Source organism: Telmatherina bonti, assembly GCF_933228915.1.
Source record: "Telmatherina bonti genome assembly, chromosome: 16".
Lineage (NCBI taxonomy): Eukaryota > Metazoa > Chordata > Actinopteri > Atheriniformes > Telmatherinidae > Telmatherina > Telmatherina bonti.
Genome location: NC_136614.1, coordinates 19,880,553 through 19,899,364, shown reverse-complemented (window position 1 = coordinate 19,899,364; position 18,812 = coordinate 19,880,553). Strand labels below are relative to the sequence as shown.

At 38.7% G+C, this 18,812-nt stretch overlaps 2 protein-coding genes across 2 annotated transcripts; both read left to right on the top strand.

Annotated features, from left to right (window-relative positions):
* The first annotated feature begins 2,477 nt into the window (after positions 1–2,477).
* On the top strand, positions 2,478–6,752 carry armt1 (acidic residue methyltransferase 1). The gene is made up of 5 exons (XM_079255511.1): positions 2,478–2,728; positions 3,112–3,217; positions 3,329–3,570; positions 4,701–4,866; positions 5,178–6,752. The coding sequence occupies exons 1-5, from the start codon at positions 2,667–2,669 to the stop codon at positions 5,955–5,957; spliced, it is 1,356 nt and encodes a 451-aa protein (XP_079111637.1). The 5' UTR covers positions 2,478–2,666; the 3' UTR covers positions 5,958–6,752.
* A 2,171-nt stretch (positions 6,753–8,923) lies between these two features.
* esr1 (estrogen receptor 1) lies at positions 8,924–17,297 on the top strand (the record flags this gene model as incomplete). Its single annotated transcript, XM_079254944.1, has 9 exons — positions 8,924–9,357; positions 10,243–10,451; positions 11,146–11,262; positions 11,735–11,916; positions 12,060–12,213; positions 13,595–13,733; positions 14,689–14,822; positions 15,562–15,745; positions 16,836–17,297. 9 exons carry the CDS (start codon positions 8,924–8,926, stop codon positions 17,116–17,118), a joined length of 1,836 nt encoding a protein of 611 aa, XP_079111070.1. The 3' UTR covers positions 17,119–17,297.
* Positions 17,298–18,812: the final 1,515 nt, after the last annotated feature.

The following is an 18,812-nucleotide window of genomic DNA, read 5'->3' as shown; positions in this document are numbered from 1 at the left end:
TATATATATATATATATATATATATATATATATATATATATATATATATATATGTATGTATATATATGTATATGTATATATGTATATGTATATATATATATGTATATATATATATATGTATATACATATATATATATATATATGCACATATACATATATATATGTGTACTTTTTTTTTTTTTTTTTAAACCTTTACAAAGCTGTTCTTGATTCCCACCCTAGTCTTGAGCTGTGTGACACGTTACAGTGAAACATGAAGGTGCAGACTTGACGCTTGTGTTTTAGGTGGGAAACTCTCTTTCGGTGCCACACACCCTGCAATGTCAAACTGAACATACATTTTGCTGCACGGTGAAGCAGCAACAATATTTCCTTTTGAAATCAAGCTTTAAGTAGAAAATACATCCTACCAACCAAAAAAGGAAAGCGTTTTCAATAAAATGTTTAACAAAACCAAATTGGAATGGGCACTGTAGGAGTACTTTTTCACAACTGTACTTGAGTCGTGTCAATATTTAGTCATCAGATGTTGTCATTGGTTAGTTAGTAGATGTTGTCCCAGTGTAAATAACCATTTTTTCAGGCTCATCATTACAGGGATGAAATTCAGCATTAGGACATGGAGTCATCAGGATGACTAGACTTGCAGGTTTTAGCGCTTTAAAAACGCTCATATCACAGGAGAAGTTTGGGTGGAGTCTTTCTGAGGTGGGGTATACAGGAGAGGGAGAGAAAATAACCTAAACAGTGCCACTACATGACCTTAAAGTCTTAGTTTTATCAACAAAAAACAAGCTGACCTGATCATCAGTTCATAAAATGAATGAATAAAATTAATGAATAGGTTTGTGCCTTTATAAAAGGTTTTACAAACAAATGATAGAAACCAGTGGTGGAGCAACAGTAAATGGAAATGACAGCAGAACAAAAGCATGTTTACTTTGCTGAAAGACTCACAGCAGGGGTTTATTGAATGAAGCAGATAAACTGTTATCACTGGTTCACAGTTTACTGTTTTGTCATGAAAATCAATACATTGTAATCAGTAGGTTACTTTTAAGACTACCATTAAGAAGAATGCTGCGTTCATGCATACCTCCGCTCATATCTCCAAAGCCATCCTAACCTTCCTGTGTCTTTCTCACAGAAGTTTCAAAAGACATGCACATTTCACTCACATGACAACACTGAAGCTGATCTCTATTAAATTGATTAGTCTTGCATTAATGCATTTTATGCCAACACGGCCTAGAAGAAGTTGTTTTCATTAAACTGTAACGTTTGTGCCTGTGAATTTTCAAGCTAGTTCACAAACAACATAAGTCCTCTGGTGCGTGTGTGCTTAGCTGGAAACACCCGTTTAAACAGGGCCTTTAAACGTTAACTGCCGCCCTCCCCCTCGTCCTTGGCGTGTTTTGAAACCGGAGTGGTGAGTCACTCCTCTCGGTTTAGAAAAACAGATCCGGCCAAGCTGGGGCCCGGCGGGGGGATGGGAGGCCGGCGGTGGATGAACACCGGAGGTGGACGCAGCTGGACTCCCACTTTCAGGGACCCCACATCCTGACAACGGCCTAGCGTGTTCCCATAGTGACCGCGGGTGATCTGAGAGAGGGAGAAACACCGCCACAATTAATTGATATGCGCATCTTTTCAACACAGTAAAACGCGGCTGCAGCCAATCAGTTGTGTTTGTCTTCAGTTGTGAATGTCCCAGACTTCAGGATGAATACCCGGTACCATAAAAGCTTTTCATGTGCCGGATTATTTAAAATATATTAAATATAGAATATTTTGTTAAGAAAAACCAGCAGATCTAAGTTATGGGATTTGGACCGAGATCACAAATGCAGCGTAGTGGGTTTTTAAGGCAGACATGTTTTTTTCTCCACTAATAAACGTGGTTGCACTTTAGCTATTAACACCCAGAATTACGTACTGTTATAACTTATCACACAATTACATTACTAACCCTATGCTGCTCTGTAGCTATTATACGCGCATAGCATGGAGGCTACAGTAGCTATTCATATTGAAATAGGATCTTTAACAGGAAATCACCCGAGAATTCTTTTAATTTCCCTAAACCCATAGTCTACTCACTCAACCCCCTCTTCTTTTCCCGCCAAAAGCCTCGGGGGTTCGAATTCTGTCCTTTCCTAATAGGGCAATCAATATCTCCATGACAACTGTTGCCCCGGACAACAAGGGATGCTCGGGGTGCTGCCAAGCAGTGCGCACGAGCAAGATCTGAATATTATGTGCAAGCGACAGCTCACACAATCCAGAAAAGACTCTTAAGTTTTTTGAGAGGTTAGACCAGAAAACTATTTAGGAAAAGGTAAACAGGATAAATATGGCATATAAATGCAACCAAACTCAATCTCTACCGTCGCATTGAGAACCTGCCCACATTGCATTTTGTTTCCACACCGTTAGATGGCGGTGTTGTATATTTAAAAAAGACAGAAAGAGGAAGGAAGAAAAAACCTGAATCTGGAAAAACATAGAACAGATTCTGAAATATTTATTTCCTAAATCATCCGAGATAGACCCTCGAGAAAGGCGTCTAAAAGAAAGAAAGGGAAACACAAATCAAACCGATCTGACGGCTTTGTTCTCGTGATCTTTTACAATAAAGTTTGAGACGACCGTGTCCCACTGTCACTATGATGGCGACGGATCAAATTGGTTACGGAGTTCCCCCTTCACTGTCCGCCAAAGTGACAGGGTATGTTAACACCGATTTAACGACTTGCTAAGCGTGTTTGATGAAATATAAATATTAATTTTAGCATTAAAACGATTTCTACAAAATGCAGCGTCCTGTTCGCAACGTTAGCTGCTAACTCAGCCAAGTTGATTAAAAAAAAAAAAAAAAAACTGTGCATGTCCACTCATATAACCTTAACTGAGTTAGACGGGTTCAAATATGTGATTATATGTTATTACGCTTCAAAGTTTTAGTCAAAATGAGAAATGGAAAAATTATATCTTTAGCCCACATGTTGCTAACTAGCTAGTTAGCTTATACAAAGTGCATACACCTGCTGCAATGATGCTACTGGTAGTGTTACCATGATGTGTTTTTGCTTGTTTCTTTTTTCTTTGCAGGTCGTTTGCGTATTTGACTATAAGAGACAGGTTGCCTACGATTCTGACGAAAGTTATAGACACAATACACCGAAACAAAAACACGTTTTTTGAGGAATATGGAGAGGTAAGTACAGTTCTGGATCAGTAGCATTAACAGCCCATTAGGCTTGCACTGTAATTAATAATAAGACTTCAATTAATTTTGCGTACACGTCTCTTCTATATTTTCAAACAGGAGGGTATCAATGCAGAGAAACAAACAATATCTCTGCTGTCTAAACTGAGGAATGAGCTGCAAACGGATAAACCTGTATTAGTGCTGACAGACGGCTTGCCAGACGTAGAGTGCTGGAACCAGTACTTGCAGAGACAACAGAAACTGCAAGGAGAGCAGGAGTCCGTCAGCTGGTTCAAATCCCCATGGCTCTATGTAGAGTGCTACATGTATCGCCGGATACAAGAAGCCCTCTGGCTCAAGTAAGAAGCACTTCTTTCAAACATTACAAAGTTTTCTTTTACAAAGAAAATCTGCCATCCTTGAAATTAAATATTTATTAGTCTATTAATATTCAGTAAGTCCAACTTCATGGACATGCTTGGGAAATTTGTAGTTGACTTAGTTTTGGTATGAGAGCCATGCTTGCGTGTATTTCTGCATCATACCTATACAAAGAATTGTCAGATTGAAAAATATTTTTTAAGCCTCACAGAGATGAATGCGGAGACAGAAAGATAGATGATAAACCATAGATTGGTGTGCAACTTGGACAGTCTAGCTCTGAAAACCAGAAGAACAAATTCTACATCAGTGACAGGGGGAAATCAAAGTTTCTGTAAGAGCACAGACAGTGAAAAGGAATTTGCGTAACAACATTCTCATGAAAGGAAAAAGAAACATTTCTTGCTCTTTGGCAATCCACCACTTTTTTGGCTAGAAGTCTGATAACTTTAAGCACATTTCTACAGTATTGGCGGCCAAGATAAAATTTGATGGTGCAAACGTTGTCAAGTAATGTTGCACATAGTCTACTTCAGTACTTTAGCTGCTGCATAGAAGGATAAACAGAGGGAGAAAAAAAACTGATTATGAGGCGATTTTAGAATAAGAGATATCAGCTTATGAGAGCTGTTGGGGTTGATTTGGGAATATATTTATGGGTCAAGCACTCATTATTGGAACAATATTTTTAGAAATTTGAGTAAAATTTGAACTTTATTCCACTAGAAATTTTGTTGCATAGGAGGATTGTCTCTTCTCACAAAGTTGAACGTTCAGAATATTAAACACTAAAAAGATTATAGATTTGAGTCTTGATTAAAGGTATGCAGCCATAGGTTAGACAGCTGTAGTTTTGTTTTTAGTTTTTTTTTAAAGTAAGTAGTTGAGTGTCTAATCTAACACCAACAATATCAGAGTGTACACATCAGAAGTAATACTATAAAGTGAGAACATTTCAGCTCAAAGGACAATTAAATGAGACTGCATTATGAGTGTTTCTTTTGTGCTATACATCATCTGCTTTGGAGAAGTAACCGTAAAATTTATTGTTCATTTTTGTGGTATAATTTTGCAGTTGTCATCATTTTAATGCTTGTTTTCATTGCAGTCCTCCTATCACTGACTTTGATGTCTTTAACGAGGGAAAGACTCAGAGTTTTTACGAGTCCCAGCAGGCTACGATGGCCTTATGCACTTTTTTGGAGGAAATCCATAAAAACATGGGGAAACTCTCTAAAAATCAATTATTTGAGTATTTCAACAAACTGTTCCAGGTGAGTGTCATCAATGTACGTTATTAACACTAGTACTCATATACAATATATATGTGATATATTTTGTTTTTATTATTTTGCCTTTATTCTTATAAAATTTAGATATTAATGTAAAATATGAAGTACTTGCCTGCTGTCAACCAGACTATACTTAAATAGTTTATGTGCTCTCACATGCTTCATTTTAACACAGTTTAAGGTTGAAGTATATGTAGTAAATTTTGTCATCTGATGTTAAAGTGAATAGTACGAATGAAACCTGAGTACTTTTATGAACATTTGCTTTTTTCTTGGCAATTCTTTCTCTCTAGGTTTCTCTCTGGGGGAACAAGTGTGATCTTTCTATCTCTGCTGGCCAGGAAAACTCTCAGAAGACCAGCCCAATAGAGTCCCTCGACAGCCTGCGACCCTTTATCTTAGTAGATGACTCTGGCTTGGTATGGTCAACTCTAATTTCCTCCCAGAGGCTGGAAGAGTCAGGAAAACATGCTGCAGTCAGAGTGGACATTGTGCTCGACAATGCTGGCTTTGAGCTAGCCACTGACTTGGTCTTAGCAGATTTCTTAGTTTCCTCTGGCCTTGCACAGCAGATTCATTTTCATGGCAAATCCTTCCCATGGTTTGTCTCTGATGTCACAGCCAACGACTTTCAGTGGACCATCCGGCAGACCATGGCAGCCAATCACAAGTGGATGTCCAAGAGAGGTTATGAGTGGCAGGGCTATCTGAAAGATGGTGTGTGGTGCTATCATGATCATCCTTTTTGGACACAGCCCCATGAGTTCTGCGACATGGCAACTGATGCCCCTGACCTGTATGCAACCCTGCAGGAGGCCGACCTAGTGCTGTTTAAAGGTGATCTCAACTACAGGAAGCTGACAGGAGACAGGGACTGGGATCATACAGTAGCTTTCAGTTCTGCACTAAGGGGTTTTGGACCTGCACCATTGTGTAGTTTGAGGACTCTGAAGGCCAACGTTCAGGTTGGTCTGCAGCCGGGCCAAGGGGAGAAGCTCACTTCCCAAGACCCAAATTGGATGATCAGCGGCAAGTATGCTATCATTCAGTTCTACAGCCCAAAGTCAGAGTAATAAGACAAACTTCAGGATCACACTGGGAAGACTTGGATTTATAAGAACTTTACAAAAAAAAAAAAAAAAAAGTACCAAAGTGAGGTGTTACTCTTAAGCCATAAGAAGATTAGAATAATTAAGGTTTATAATGGGTGTCATTCTTGTATTTTCTACATTATCATCTTTAAGTTTGATAGACAAATGCACTGTAATGGTAATAATTTTCAGAGTTCATTCATTCTATGCTATGCTCTGCTCTCATTTTTAATATAAAACATATCACCCATATATTTCCATTAGTACAAGTGAGGTTTTGGTTGCAGGCTCAGAGCTAACACATGTTTTCTTTTATTTTAAATAACAAATATGAGCATAAACTTCACATTAAGTCATAATGTTTACAGGTTGAAGTATTTGTACTTGATTAACTGGGTTTATATTTCCCCTCAATGCTTTGAAACCTCAGCATGTAGTTGGGCAGAGTGAGAAGAGATGTAACTTACTTATTTTTGTTCAGTTGGCTCCAACTCTTCTACCTTTACACTCAGTGTCATAGATATGCATGCATCAAAATAAGCAGTCGCTTCAATGCAACACAAGCACACCACAGCTTAGTGTTATGACTGTTTCCTGAGTGTAGTGACAGTGTGTGCTTATTTTGTTTAAGATGGGAACCCAGAGCTCTGTATCTTAATACATATAAGTGGATGTTTTTTTTGTTTTTTTTTTTGCACAGTGTTATGTAATCCAAATAGGCATTGTGACCTTCAAAACTTCAGGGGTGATGTTAACTGGATTTCTTCTCAGTGTTACTGGGGGAAGCATGAACTGTTTTCACTTAATAAATTGCATCAATGAATGATGTTTTTCCACCTGTGTCATCCTTCATTGGAAAGATAGATTCAGGATGTAAGCGATAATGACTGTTGTTTTGAGTGTTATTGTTTTAAACCTTAAAAGTAAACTTCTTACTTGCCATATAAACCCAGCCAGTGGACAGTAATTAACATGTTATATGCAGCTAATTATGAGCTATTAACTGAACAGATGCACAGATGTAAAAGGAAATAGAGGATAGTCAAAATTACATGAACTTTTCCTTTAAAGTGACATCTTTTCTATATTTTCCAACCGCTGTTGTTGCCTGTTGACCTTTTCCATGCTCAGGTCATTTTGGACCTCTAAAACAGTCAATGAAACTGCTGGAAATGCTGCAACATGTGCATTACTACAATTCTGGATGAGCTGGGAAAAGTCAACAGCATAATTTCGGCTACTGTCATGCTTTGTAAAAGTGTTCTGTCATAAAAATGAGGTCAATTACTGCAAGAAGCAATCTGTCTTGAGCCATTTAGGAGAATTACCGTAGATGTTTCATTTCTCACCTTTCATTTTGCCGCTTCCTAATGTTACTGCACCGTCATTTTTATTTTAGGGAAAACGCACAAAGATATATATCATCAAGGCTACTTGTTTTCTACTTGACCTGACATGTCCTGAAAATTGGTCTGTTTGCTTAAGGGAAATTTTGCACAGGAAAGAGCTTATTAACTCTTGTGTGGATCTTGTCAAGGGGTGTGTGATCGTGTTTATCTTAATTTATTTATTTACAATAATATTTGATTTGAGAGGCCAGGACACACAAATTGATTTTTATATATCTTCATGCTCATGCAATCAATGTTTGTGTGTTATGTATATGTAATTGGATACCTCTTGATGTTTAGAGTTAAGTTTTCTTCAATGTATCTCTGTTCACAAGGTTGATTTTTATTTATTGTTTAACTTTTTTTTTTTTTTACCTTGAGGCACGATCCCCAATCATTCAAGGACAAAAGAGGTCCCTGAGGATGTCAAACCTGAAACTTGTATCCAGTGAGCACATAACCTCTTCCCTAATTTCTCATGATTAATTATTAGCTTTTGCCTTTACTGTGTTGCTATGCCAACTTGTAGATACAACCAAAAAGTTTTTCTTTACATTTTACTCCGGTCGGCCTAAAGAAAATATTGTTCCCAAAAGGAAAATTTAGGTTGTACAGTGTCAGAAATGTATAATCCGTCTCCTTATTCGGGATTGATTGTGTAATTACTGGCTGTCAGAATGAGTTTTGACCTCCTGTTTTGTTTGCTGTGTTATGGTGACCTGGCACTTAAACTGACCATGGTTATTGATTTGGCTGCATCTTTAATTTGTTTATCCTTTTTTAAACCTTTCTGCTGTTCCCATTACGTTCAGATAGCTCAGTTGATGCCTGTGAGGCAAGCAAAGAGGAAGAGAGGGGAATCACACTGTGTTGCGTAGCAGATATGAGGATGATTCATGTTTAAGAGGTAAGTAATATCATGGATTTTGATTATCTATCGCCCCGTTATTTTAATTAAGTGCCTTGTTTAACATTTTCCCAGTGAGCGAGTGACCGTGGAGTCTCAGGGGTTTGTTCGATGATTTGGTTCGAAATAGACCTGATCTTATATCATACTCGCAGGGTGCTCAGTTAAATGGAGAATTAATATTCAGAGTTGCTTTCTATCTGCAATCCAGCTGCAACCTTTAAAAGCTTTGCAATGTAAGACAAAGGTGAAGAAAGAATAACTGTGGGGGAGAAGAGACAGGGAAGTTGTTTGGGAATCACTATTTCTGTCATTCCTTTTTTTTCCCCCTCACTCCCACCAGCTTTCCCTCACTCCCACACTTCAGTTAGGATGTATTGGAGGGAAATGCTCAGAAACAAAACATAAAGGCGTTTGGGAGGAGTCTTTTTAGATGTATTTTTTCTTCTTTTGGAACCTGGTGAGCAAGACAGAGAGGACAAAAGGACTCTGTGGTCCCTCCAAGTTGTCTGACAGGCGCTATTGGAAAGACGAGACCCAGAGAGAGACAGAGTAGGCAAAAGAGAGAGTGAGCAGCACTCCACTCCCCCCTCCCAGCAAATGGGAGAGCAAGTCTAAATCATGTTGCTTATCACTGCTGTTGTGCTGTGATGTTACTCAGGCAGAGCTTGGTGCAGAGAAAGCAGCCATTTGGACCAGGACTCAGACCCAGGATTTGCCCAGCCTCCTCAGAGCTGGAGACCCTCTCCCCACCACGTCTTTCGCCCTCGCCCCGTGCCCCCGTCAGTGACATGTACCCTGAAGAGAGCCGGGGATCTGGAGGGGTTGCCGCTGTGGACTTCCTGGAAGGAACGTATGACTATGCCGTGCCCACCCCTGCCCCAACTCCTGTTTACGGCCACTCCACCACTGGCTACTACTCTGGTCCTCTGGACACCCACGGACCACCGTCTGATGGCAGTCTCCAGTCTCTGGGCAGTGGGCCGACCAGTCCTCTTGTGTTTGTGCCGTCAAGCCCCAGACTCAGTCCATTTATGCATGCACCCAGTCACTATCTGGAAACCACCTCAACACCCGTCTACAGGTGAGCAAGCACACTTTTTCTCTGTGTGAGTTACCAAAGTGGGGAAATAAAACTAGGTTATGTACCATTTACTTTTAGCACCTACTGTTTTATTAGGTGATCTCATGGTGCTCATTTTATTTCTGGACTATATCCATAATAAGAGTTGTTTGGTCAGCTGTTTTTGTGTAGAAGTTTGACTGATTATGTTACCGATGATGCACAATGGCTTAGTTTCTTTAGCTTTTTCAGAACAAATTTTAGGTATACATCCATTAGGAAATAGAACAGTTGAGTTTATTTGCATAAATTTAATAAGTTAATTTATTGTGTTTGCTGTCAAATGGCACTGGTGCAAAGTATCGCTGCATAACTAGATTTAATATTTGTAATCTATGAATTATGGACATGGCATTTTAGTTGAGTCTTCAAAATTTCATTATAAACAAAACATAATTAAGTAATCACGTTGCTCTTTAATCTCAAGCTGTATGGCAAACATTAGCATTATCTCTATATAAAGGATCAAGCTTTGTCCCGGTTTCTAATTCCAGAGATTAAGGACTTTGTCAAGGACCTTGAGAGAGGAACAATACGTTAGAACAACAGAAGTACACATACAGTTTGTTTCCTGACTCAGGTGGAAAACAGGAGTCTGCTTTTACCATTGCCATAGAAACATCAATCAAAAATTTGGGATTTAGTTGATCCATTATTAACTTGTTGGGCTTTAACATTTTCACAGGAGAAAAAAAAAAGATTTTTATTTGACTAAATGGTTCAGAAACATTAATTCTCCTGCTAGATGCTAATGAAATACTGCAGATTATTGTGTTTCTTTAGCATCAGAATTGATCTTGTATGAAAACACAAAATCATCATATTAAAATTCATGGTCTTTTGCAGATCCAGCCACCAGCCAGCCTCCAGAGAGGACCAGTGTAACACTCGTGACGAGGCATGCGATGTGGGGGAGCTAGGAGCTGGCGCTGGGGCATTTGAGATGGCCAAAGAGACGCGTTTCTGTGCCGTGTGCAGTGACTATGCCTCTGGGTACCACTACGGGGTGTGGTCCTGCGAGGGCTGCAAGGCCTTCTTTAAGAGGAGCATTCAGGGTAACTTTGATCATTCTGCTCTCAAATGATCAAAGTTAAATAATTTCTTTTTACCGAATTTGTCATGGAAAATTGCCACATGAAATAATACCATAAAACACAATATTAGCTCCATAAATAGTCTTGCCATGAAGATCTGTCCCTTTTGCTTTCAGCCAAAGAAATTTAGTTCAGTTTAATCCCAGACATCTGGAAGTCTAAAGAACATCATTCAAAGAGTAGATGAAAATAATTATGTAGCAAGTTAGTGGGGTCATCATAGCTGTGAGAGAAAATTAAGCAAAGAAGAAGGAAATTACTGACACTTCACAGATAAAAATGAAACATTAATGTGGTAAATTGTGACATTATATTTGTTATTGTTGTGATTTACACTTAAAAGCCATCAAAAGAATTTTCAGACATGAGGTTTGATGTCTCTTTATCCATAATAAAGCTTCTTCTGCTTGGTTGCTTAGTTTTGTTCATGATATGATGCTCTGACATATTGATGCAAATTCTTACAATGATAGACTGGTCATAAAGAAACAAATAGTCTCCATGGCAATGGCAAAGCCAAGATGCCATGCTTTAATTTTCTCCATCTCAGATTCATTTAGAATGTGGAATAGTGTTCCTGGCTACTAAATAACCTAAAATCTGATATGAACATTGGACTCGAAGGCTGGAAGTAATAGATTTTCTTCCATTTCAGGTCACAATGACTATATGTGCCCAGCTACCAATCAGTGTACTATTGACAGGAATCGGAGGAAGAGCTGCCAGGCTTGCCGTCTCAGGAAGTGTTATGAAGTGGGTATGATGAAAGGAGGTGAGTAGGAAGACCAACAGAAAAGTTATTATTTTTTTAATTTGTCAAGGGCAGTTTTTTTCATATGGTCTCTCTTTATTTAACCTGTTTATTTTTTTTATTAACACTTTTTTCTTTTGATAATTATTATTCACGATCGAATATCTTTTCTCTTTCTACAATAAAAAACCCAAAGAAACAATCACCATTGATCACTTCTGAAGTTTCTAGCATTGGCAAGAATATAGAAGCGCTGGTGGAAACAGATAAGCTCGAACTTTAGCATGACCTTGAAGAGATTTCCTTTTAAGGAATACAACTGCTGATAATTACACATCCACATTTTTGTTTTCATACCTCTTGAATCGCTTAGTAAACCTTATCTTCAGATTTTAGGCTTTGGGGTATAAATCGGAAATGTAGTTTTGATGGTTTACATGCAAAAGTCTGCATCTTGTGAGCTATGTTGTGTTGAGCCTGCTGTATCCTTAAGGTGTGCGCAAGGACCGCGGTCGTGTTTTGAGGCGTGATAAGCGGCGGGGTGGCATCACTGAAAGAGACAAGGCTTTTAAAGGCTTGGATCACAAAACAGCAGCTCACCATGATGGGAGGAAACGCAGCGGCACTGGTGGTGGAGGAGGAAGAACTTCCATGACCAGCATGCCTCCTGAGCAGGTCTTTATTTGTGTCCAATTTTTATGCTCCCATATAAAATGATCTTATGACTGAAATGATTTTGAAATATTTGTACTATTTTTTTTTCTTTTAATCTTGCTTGCTGGTTAGATGGTCTAAATGCTTGTTCTGTCTGTACTTAGGTGCTCATCCTACTGCAGGGTGCTGAACCCCCAATACTCTGCTCCCGTCAGAAGCTGAGCCGACCCTACACTGAGGTCACCATGATGACCCTGCTCACGAGCATGGCTGACAAGGAGCTGGTTCACATGATCGCCTGGGCAAAGAAGCTTCCAGGTTTGAATAATGAAAGCACCACTGCAGAGGAGGCAATAAATATTTCTAATCCCTTCTATCAGTACAGAAAACCCCTAAATTTTTACGTCTATGCATTTTTCTGCACAATGGATTGAAGAGATCAGGACTCAAATAACACTAAAATTATATTTGAAACCTATATTTTTAAATACTAGTGTGAAATTGTTAAATTAACCCAAGCATTTATTAAAAACCTCCTAATTTCAAAGACATAATAACTGAGATTTTGCAGAATACAGTGTTGATCTCATACTAACTGAATAATTAATAGCAGTTTATTGGATGCCATTTGCCTGAACTGTATTTTTGATGAAACACCAATACTTACTGGGATGGTTAAGATGCTACTGAGACATCTTAAAATAAAAAAACCTTTTTGGGTGTATACTATTAGTAATGTGTTAGGGAAATATTACACTACTGGTATGCACCTTCTGTTTCCTCACTTGATTTCCAGACCATAACCTTTAATAAACGTAAACAAATAAATTGTAAAATGGGAAATCTTCTCACATAGTGCCTTCTAACTGGTGCTGTAACATTAGATCTGCTTTGCAGGAAGCTTGGATGTCAGATATGTGCAGAGAAAACTGCACAGCAAGTAAACTGCTGGTGCATCAAACTTAATTTTATGTTGGGTATGAATTAGAAGATTTTTTCAAAAGATGGAATCGGTGTCTCGTCACATTGTGCAGATGGTTGTGGCTTTGTGTTGTTGTCTTTTTTGACTTATTAGTCTACAGCGAGGAGATGGGAGACCTTCTGAGTAAAAACACACATGAGCCTACACACAGGTGCAGAGCCATTAAGGTGATGGTAATTACAGTCATCACCTTTGAGAGGATTGTTTGGTCAATCTGCTGGCACCCCATTGAGCCTAAATGCAGTCTAAGGCGTGTCGCAGTCAAACAAACAGATGCACACATGCATCTGACAGGGAAAGTAAATCCTTATTTTGAGGCATTACAACCTTGTGCGTCACTAAAAGCTCAAAGACACACAGTTTTAATTGTAAGGGGTCCCAGACAGAGTACAGAGGGCAGGGACAATAGGAGAGAACTGAATGTAATTACAGAAATTGAGACAGCTGAGACTCGGCGATAAGGCTCCTTATGAAAGTAGATAGATTGCAAGTGGTTACATTCAAGTACCTCCAAAAAAAAGAAGAGCAAGCAAGTTTTTTTTTTTTGTTAGTTTTTGTTCAGTGGGATGGACATGGGCAGAAAAAAATCATATTGATTCCTCAACATGTCATAGTTTAAAACAAATCAAGATACTTTCAGCGTAGTCTGCACCTGTGGAGTTACATTTTTTTGACTTTCCAAAAATGGTCAACAGCGTGCGCTTTGTGTGTTTAAAGGCTTTCTACAGCTATCTCTTCATGATCAAGTTCTGCTGCTTGAGAGCTCGTGGCTGGAGGTGCTGATGATCGGGCTCATTTGGAGGTCCATCCACTGTCCCGGCAAGCTCATCTTTGCACAGGATCTCATACTGGACAGGTAGAGAGGAATCTTTCTCATAGACAAACACTTTACATCTCCTGGTCTGTGCTTTTCCTCCACATTTCCTCCATCTTGGGCTGATCTTAAGAGTAATATATCAGCATTGTAGATTTTCCATTTCACACCTTGCCAGCCTTTGTGCCATCCCAACACATCTGTCTGAGAGTGAAAGACTAATTACATGTTCCCCATGGAGAGAAGAGCAGCCTCTCTCTAACCTGAAATACCCCCTCATCATTACAGTGCTGAGCTGGCAACCAAGACTGAAATTTAATCAAAACCTCAATGCAAAGAATGATGGAAAATGAAGAACAGCAGAAGGAGAGATGACAGGGAAAGGAAGCAAGGGAGAGAGAGTCGGATGATGAACCAAGATGAACAGAGAATAGAGATACAGGCAGACATGAGCCATGGTTGTTTTCTGCTTTGCAGGCACAGGTTGTTCCCTCCATTTCCCCCCATGTTCACAATAAACAGGCTGGTCAAGCCACAGAGAGAAAGAGAGAGCAGAGGAGAGGGACGAGGGACGAGGGAGACATCCAGACAGAGCTTTTACACTCTGATGGTTCCATCTGATTCACATCTGTATTATAGAGTATTATCTCTAAAGCCTGGTCCCTGAGTAAGTGTCCTCACCAATTGGACATGATGACTAAAATGCTGTGGGTCAGGGCTGACACATTCCCATGCCTCTGTGCTGTCTAAGTTTATCTTGCACTGAAATTGTTGGATATTATCCATCTTTCCTTCTCTTTTCAACCGTGCTGACAAATGGAGCGTTAAGTGACTTAACCCATTAGTTGTTTATCTGGTCTCTCCACGGATAGCGTCATGGATACAAGATGAAATCAGATTACTTTTCCTCTAACTGTGGATCAGACCTATGCTCTTGTGTTTGTCGTATACTTCACTGACTTTTACTGGCCTTGATTTTTTTTTTTTCTCTCTCCAGGAGTGAAGGAGACTGCGTTGAAGGCATGACTGAAATCTTTGACATGCTGCTGGCCACTGCTTCCCGCTTTCGCATGCTCAAACTCAAACCCGAGGAATTTCTCTGCCTTAAAGCCATCATCCTACTCAACTCCGGTAAGAAAATGCTTAATGAGCATGTGCCATATTATCTGCCTGTGGTGTAATTTTAATCTCCTAATAGTGAAACATTTTTTAGAGCAAGCCTGAAAACATGACCCATCTGCATCAGGGATATTTTCCTGACTTATAAAAGCATTAGCTTTTTGATAGTTTGACAGTTTTGTTTGCATGCACGCCACATCGTGGGTTTCCATCTCTGTTCCTAAGAGTAAATATTGAACAGTGTCAAACTACACCCACAGAGGTGTAGCTCTGAGTGCAGCTCAGACACATCAGGTGAACAGAGTGTTCTGGCAAGGCCTGTATCGTCAATATGCCCAATAACGGTTGCCATGCCAACATGAGACAGCACAAGGGGCTGTGTTTGTCGTGGAGATTGAGATATTTTATATAGGAAACTGAGAAGACTAAAATACCAATGGGATTTTACCAGTGGCTGCTCAGCTGCTGGAGCGCAATCAACTTTTGAGGACTCTGTAATAACAATTCTGCAACCTGAATTATTTGCTTCCATATCCATGTGTGATTCACCTGTAATTCAGTCTAATAAAACATCAATATTATTGGGATTTTTGTTGTGACAGTCAAAAGTAAGTTGAGGGAGTTTTATTACTGCAGCTCATTAATGTGGCACAAGCAAGTTTATCTGATTTTTATTGCTATTTTTCTAAAGGAGGGTAATAAAAGCTGTACAATGTACATAAACATTAAACTGATGGATTTCATCTGTTAGGTGCCTTTTCTTTCTGCACTGGCACAATGGAGCCCCTTCATGACAGCGCGGCAGTTCAGAACATGTTGGACACCATCACTGATGCACTCATACATCATATCAGCCAATCAGGATACTCGGCTCAGCAGCAGGCAAGGAGGCAAGCCCAGCTGCTCCTACTGCTTTCCCACATCAGGCACATGAGGTAAAACCAAACTAGAAAGGCATTAAAGAGTCATTAGATTTGGACATGTTCCTCTCAACCTTCAAATTGTTTTTGCTTTCAAGATTAAAGCAGAGATGTTCCCAAAAGTTTAGGTTTAATTTTTTTTATTTTATTTTATTAAAACAGAATAAAATTATTCTGTTTCATTTTAGTTTATTTATGCATAGATAAAGCCCGATGTATCTCAGTTCTAACCAGACTTTTATGCTCGTTAAAAAAAAAAAAAAAAAGTAACCATTTAAAACCCAATATGTGAAAAACTGCAGACATGTTAATTTATTTTATTTTGAAGTCTTTATTTGGTCCTTTAAAAAAACATTACTGTCTGATTGGTCAAAATAATTGCAGTGCATTCTTCTTCTTTCTGGCATCCACCAGAGCATTGGAGACCTGCATTATATGGTGCACAAGAGCATTTTAAGTTAAGTTTCTACCATGAAGAGATGCACAATATTTCTGAAACTGTAGGTATCAAATATGATACGTTTGGCTTTATAGGGTAAAAATCCAACATTATGAACCCTTCAAGGCAAGTTTATTTGTATAGCGCAATTTAATGATAGCTTTATTAAAAGTGCTTTACAGAGACACTAAAACATGTAAAGAACAAGTGGGTCTTTAACTTTAAATGTATTTATGTGTTTACTGTGACTGTGTTGACTGCAACTCATAATGTTAGCTGCAGTCATGCCTGTGTAGCTTTCTTCATGGAGCACACGAGGATGCACATTTATGTGGATGACGTCATGCACAATGTTCAGTGTCTGCATGGTTGAGCCAGTAATAGGAAAGTAGAGGAAATATTTTAAATCATGCATATGTTTTAAATTGTGTGGTATATTTATTTTTCAAATCTGCTTTATAAATGTTCACAGTGAAGGAAATTCATTAACACTTGATTACACAAAATGAATTTAGGTAGATTGGTGTTTTATGTACAACATAATTATTACCAAATGGCACCTTGAAATATTCAAAAGAGAGTCAATTTTGTTTTTATTGTTGACAGTAATAATTCCAAAAGCAGGGCTTGGCGTTTCTCATCTCTCTCTTGTTTTACACTTTGCAGCAATAAAGGCATGGAACACCTTTATAGCATGAAGTGCAAAAACAAAGTTCCACTTTATGACTTGCTGCTGGAGATGCTTGATGCTCACCGCCTTCATCGCCCAGTAATATCAGCCCAGTCAGAAACCCTCAAAGATGTCCCCTTCACCAGCAGCAGCAGCTCCTCCTCAGCTGGTTCCAGTTCAGGACCTCGAGGCAGCCAAGAGAGCCTGAGCAGAGCCCCGTCAGCTCCGAGTGTCTTGCAGTATGGAGGGTCCCGCTCTGACTGCACCCACTTGGTGTGAGATGCTCAAAAGCCATTTTTGTAGATGGTGTGTGCAGTTTAGGAGTAGAAGGTAAAGATTATATCAGATTTAATTTCATGAAAGAATTATTTATAAATAAGGTCAAATGATTTTATAGCTCAAGCTGCACTCTCTTAGAGTAATCCGAGTTTGGCTGCAGTGAACCTTATTTGCTGCCTTTCATAAAGCCTGTGATTCTGAGTTAGTCTTTAACAGCCTTTCTGTACTGCTTTTTATTTCCAAAACAAGGAAATAGTTAAGCACCCTGTTAGCTACAGTGATTTGAAATGCCAAGCAGCTAATTTTTCTGTGTATTTGTCTTGACCAAAGTGCACTTCCTCTTGCATTGAAGGGGCTAACGGGCATTATTTTTACTTTTGCATAAAAGGTATAAATAAACATTAAATAACTGTTAAAAAATAAGCATCAGGTATTGCGTACAGTATGCATGCTTGCAATTGAAAACTTATTTTAAGGTCTGATTAATTTGGAGGAGCCACAAATGGCAAGATTAAATCTGGCAGCACTGATTATAAGTTAAAGGAAGCCAAAATGATTTTATGGGTAGCTTTGTGTTATCCTGCTGTCTGTGTGCAAGTTTGTCCCCTATGCTTACTTGCAACATTTTTCTTTAATTTGTTATGTAAAAAATGTGTCTGTATTTGTGAGCGTGTGTCCATGTATGTGTGATCAGTGTGGAGCCTGATGACACACATGCAGAGAAAGAAATATTGGTTGCATCTGTTAATTTGATGCATAAATTTAATTGTTGATGCAATTGTTTCAGTCACATAAAAGCTACGACCTGTTACTCTTCAGTTGCATAAGTTTGGCTGGATTTACTTGTACTTAAACCCAAGTATCACAACTCATCTAGCATAATTTCTATTTCAGAATTGGATTCAAGGTAATAAAAAAGGTATTGGACATGAATTTACTAAGATGTCTTAATTTTTTTGCCATTCATTTACATATTAGTGTGACTGCAGAGCTTGTAAAACATGCCCAGGTCCCAAGCAAAAATCCAAACCTGATAACTTTAGCAAAGTAAAGTTCACATCTTGTGAGAAGAAAGTGGGAAATCACATCAAAGTGGGAAGAAAATTAAGCAAAATCCTTTCATTCAAATTCTACTTTCAAGCCATGGGCCTTTACACACAGGCTTTAATTGTGACTTATGCAGAAACTTCTGTAAATTAAAGGAAACCATTTTTTTCTTTAATCTGGACCCAATTTTCCTAAATCAGTTGGGTGTAAAATATTAAACGTCAGAAATTTTTTTTTATTCCAGTTTACAGTGGTGCCATTATCGGCAGGGATTAAACAAGTACCCGCGTGATATAACCAGGTATAACCTGCAATGGCAGGTTTTTAATGGCTCATCCATCTGGAACAGCTTGCAGCTGTCTGATTATAACCAGCAAACTAAAAAACAATTATAAATCAAACAATCAAGCCACTTTTTCCCAACTATTTTTGTCTACAGGTTTCCTTTCATGTTACACATAATATACAGCAGCAGTTACTTCTGGGTGAAGATGGAAAAAAAAAAACCTTTGTTTTTCATGCAGTTAAAATCATGTTTATTGTGCTCAGATTAACATAAGAAGATTATAAGAAAAGCCTAAAATGACAGCCATATCTGATGACAATGTTTTTCACAGAGTAGCTTCAGATCAGGCACTAATGTCTTC

Coding starts and splice junctions, on each gene's coding strand:
- armt1 (XM_079255511.1), top strand. CDS start 2,667: ATGATGGCGACGGATCAAATTGGTTACGGAGTTCCCCCTTCACTGTCC. Junction 2,729..3,111: donor CTGTCCGCCAAAGTGACAGG/GTATGTTAACAC, acceptor TTTTCTTTGCAG/GTCGTTTGCGTATTTGACTA. Junction 4,867..5,177: donor ATTTCAACAAACTGTTCCAG/GTGAGTGTCATC, acceptor CTTTCTCTCTAG/GTTTCTCTCTGGGGGAACAA.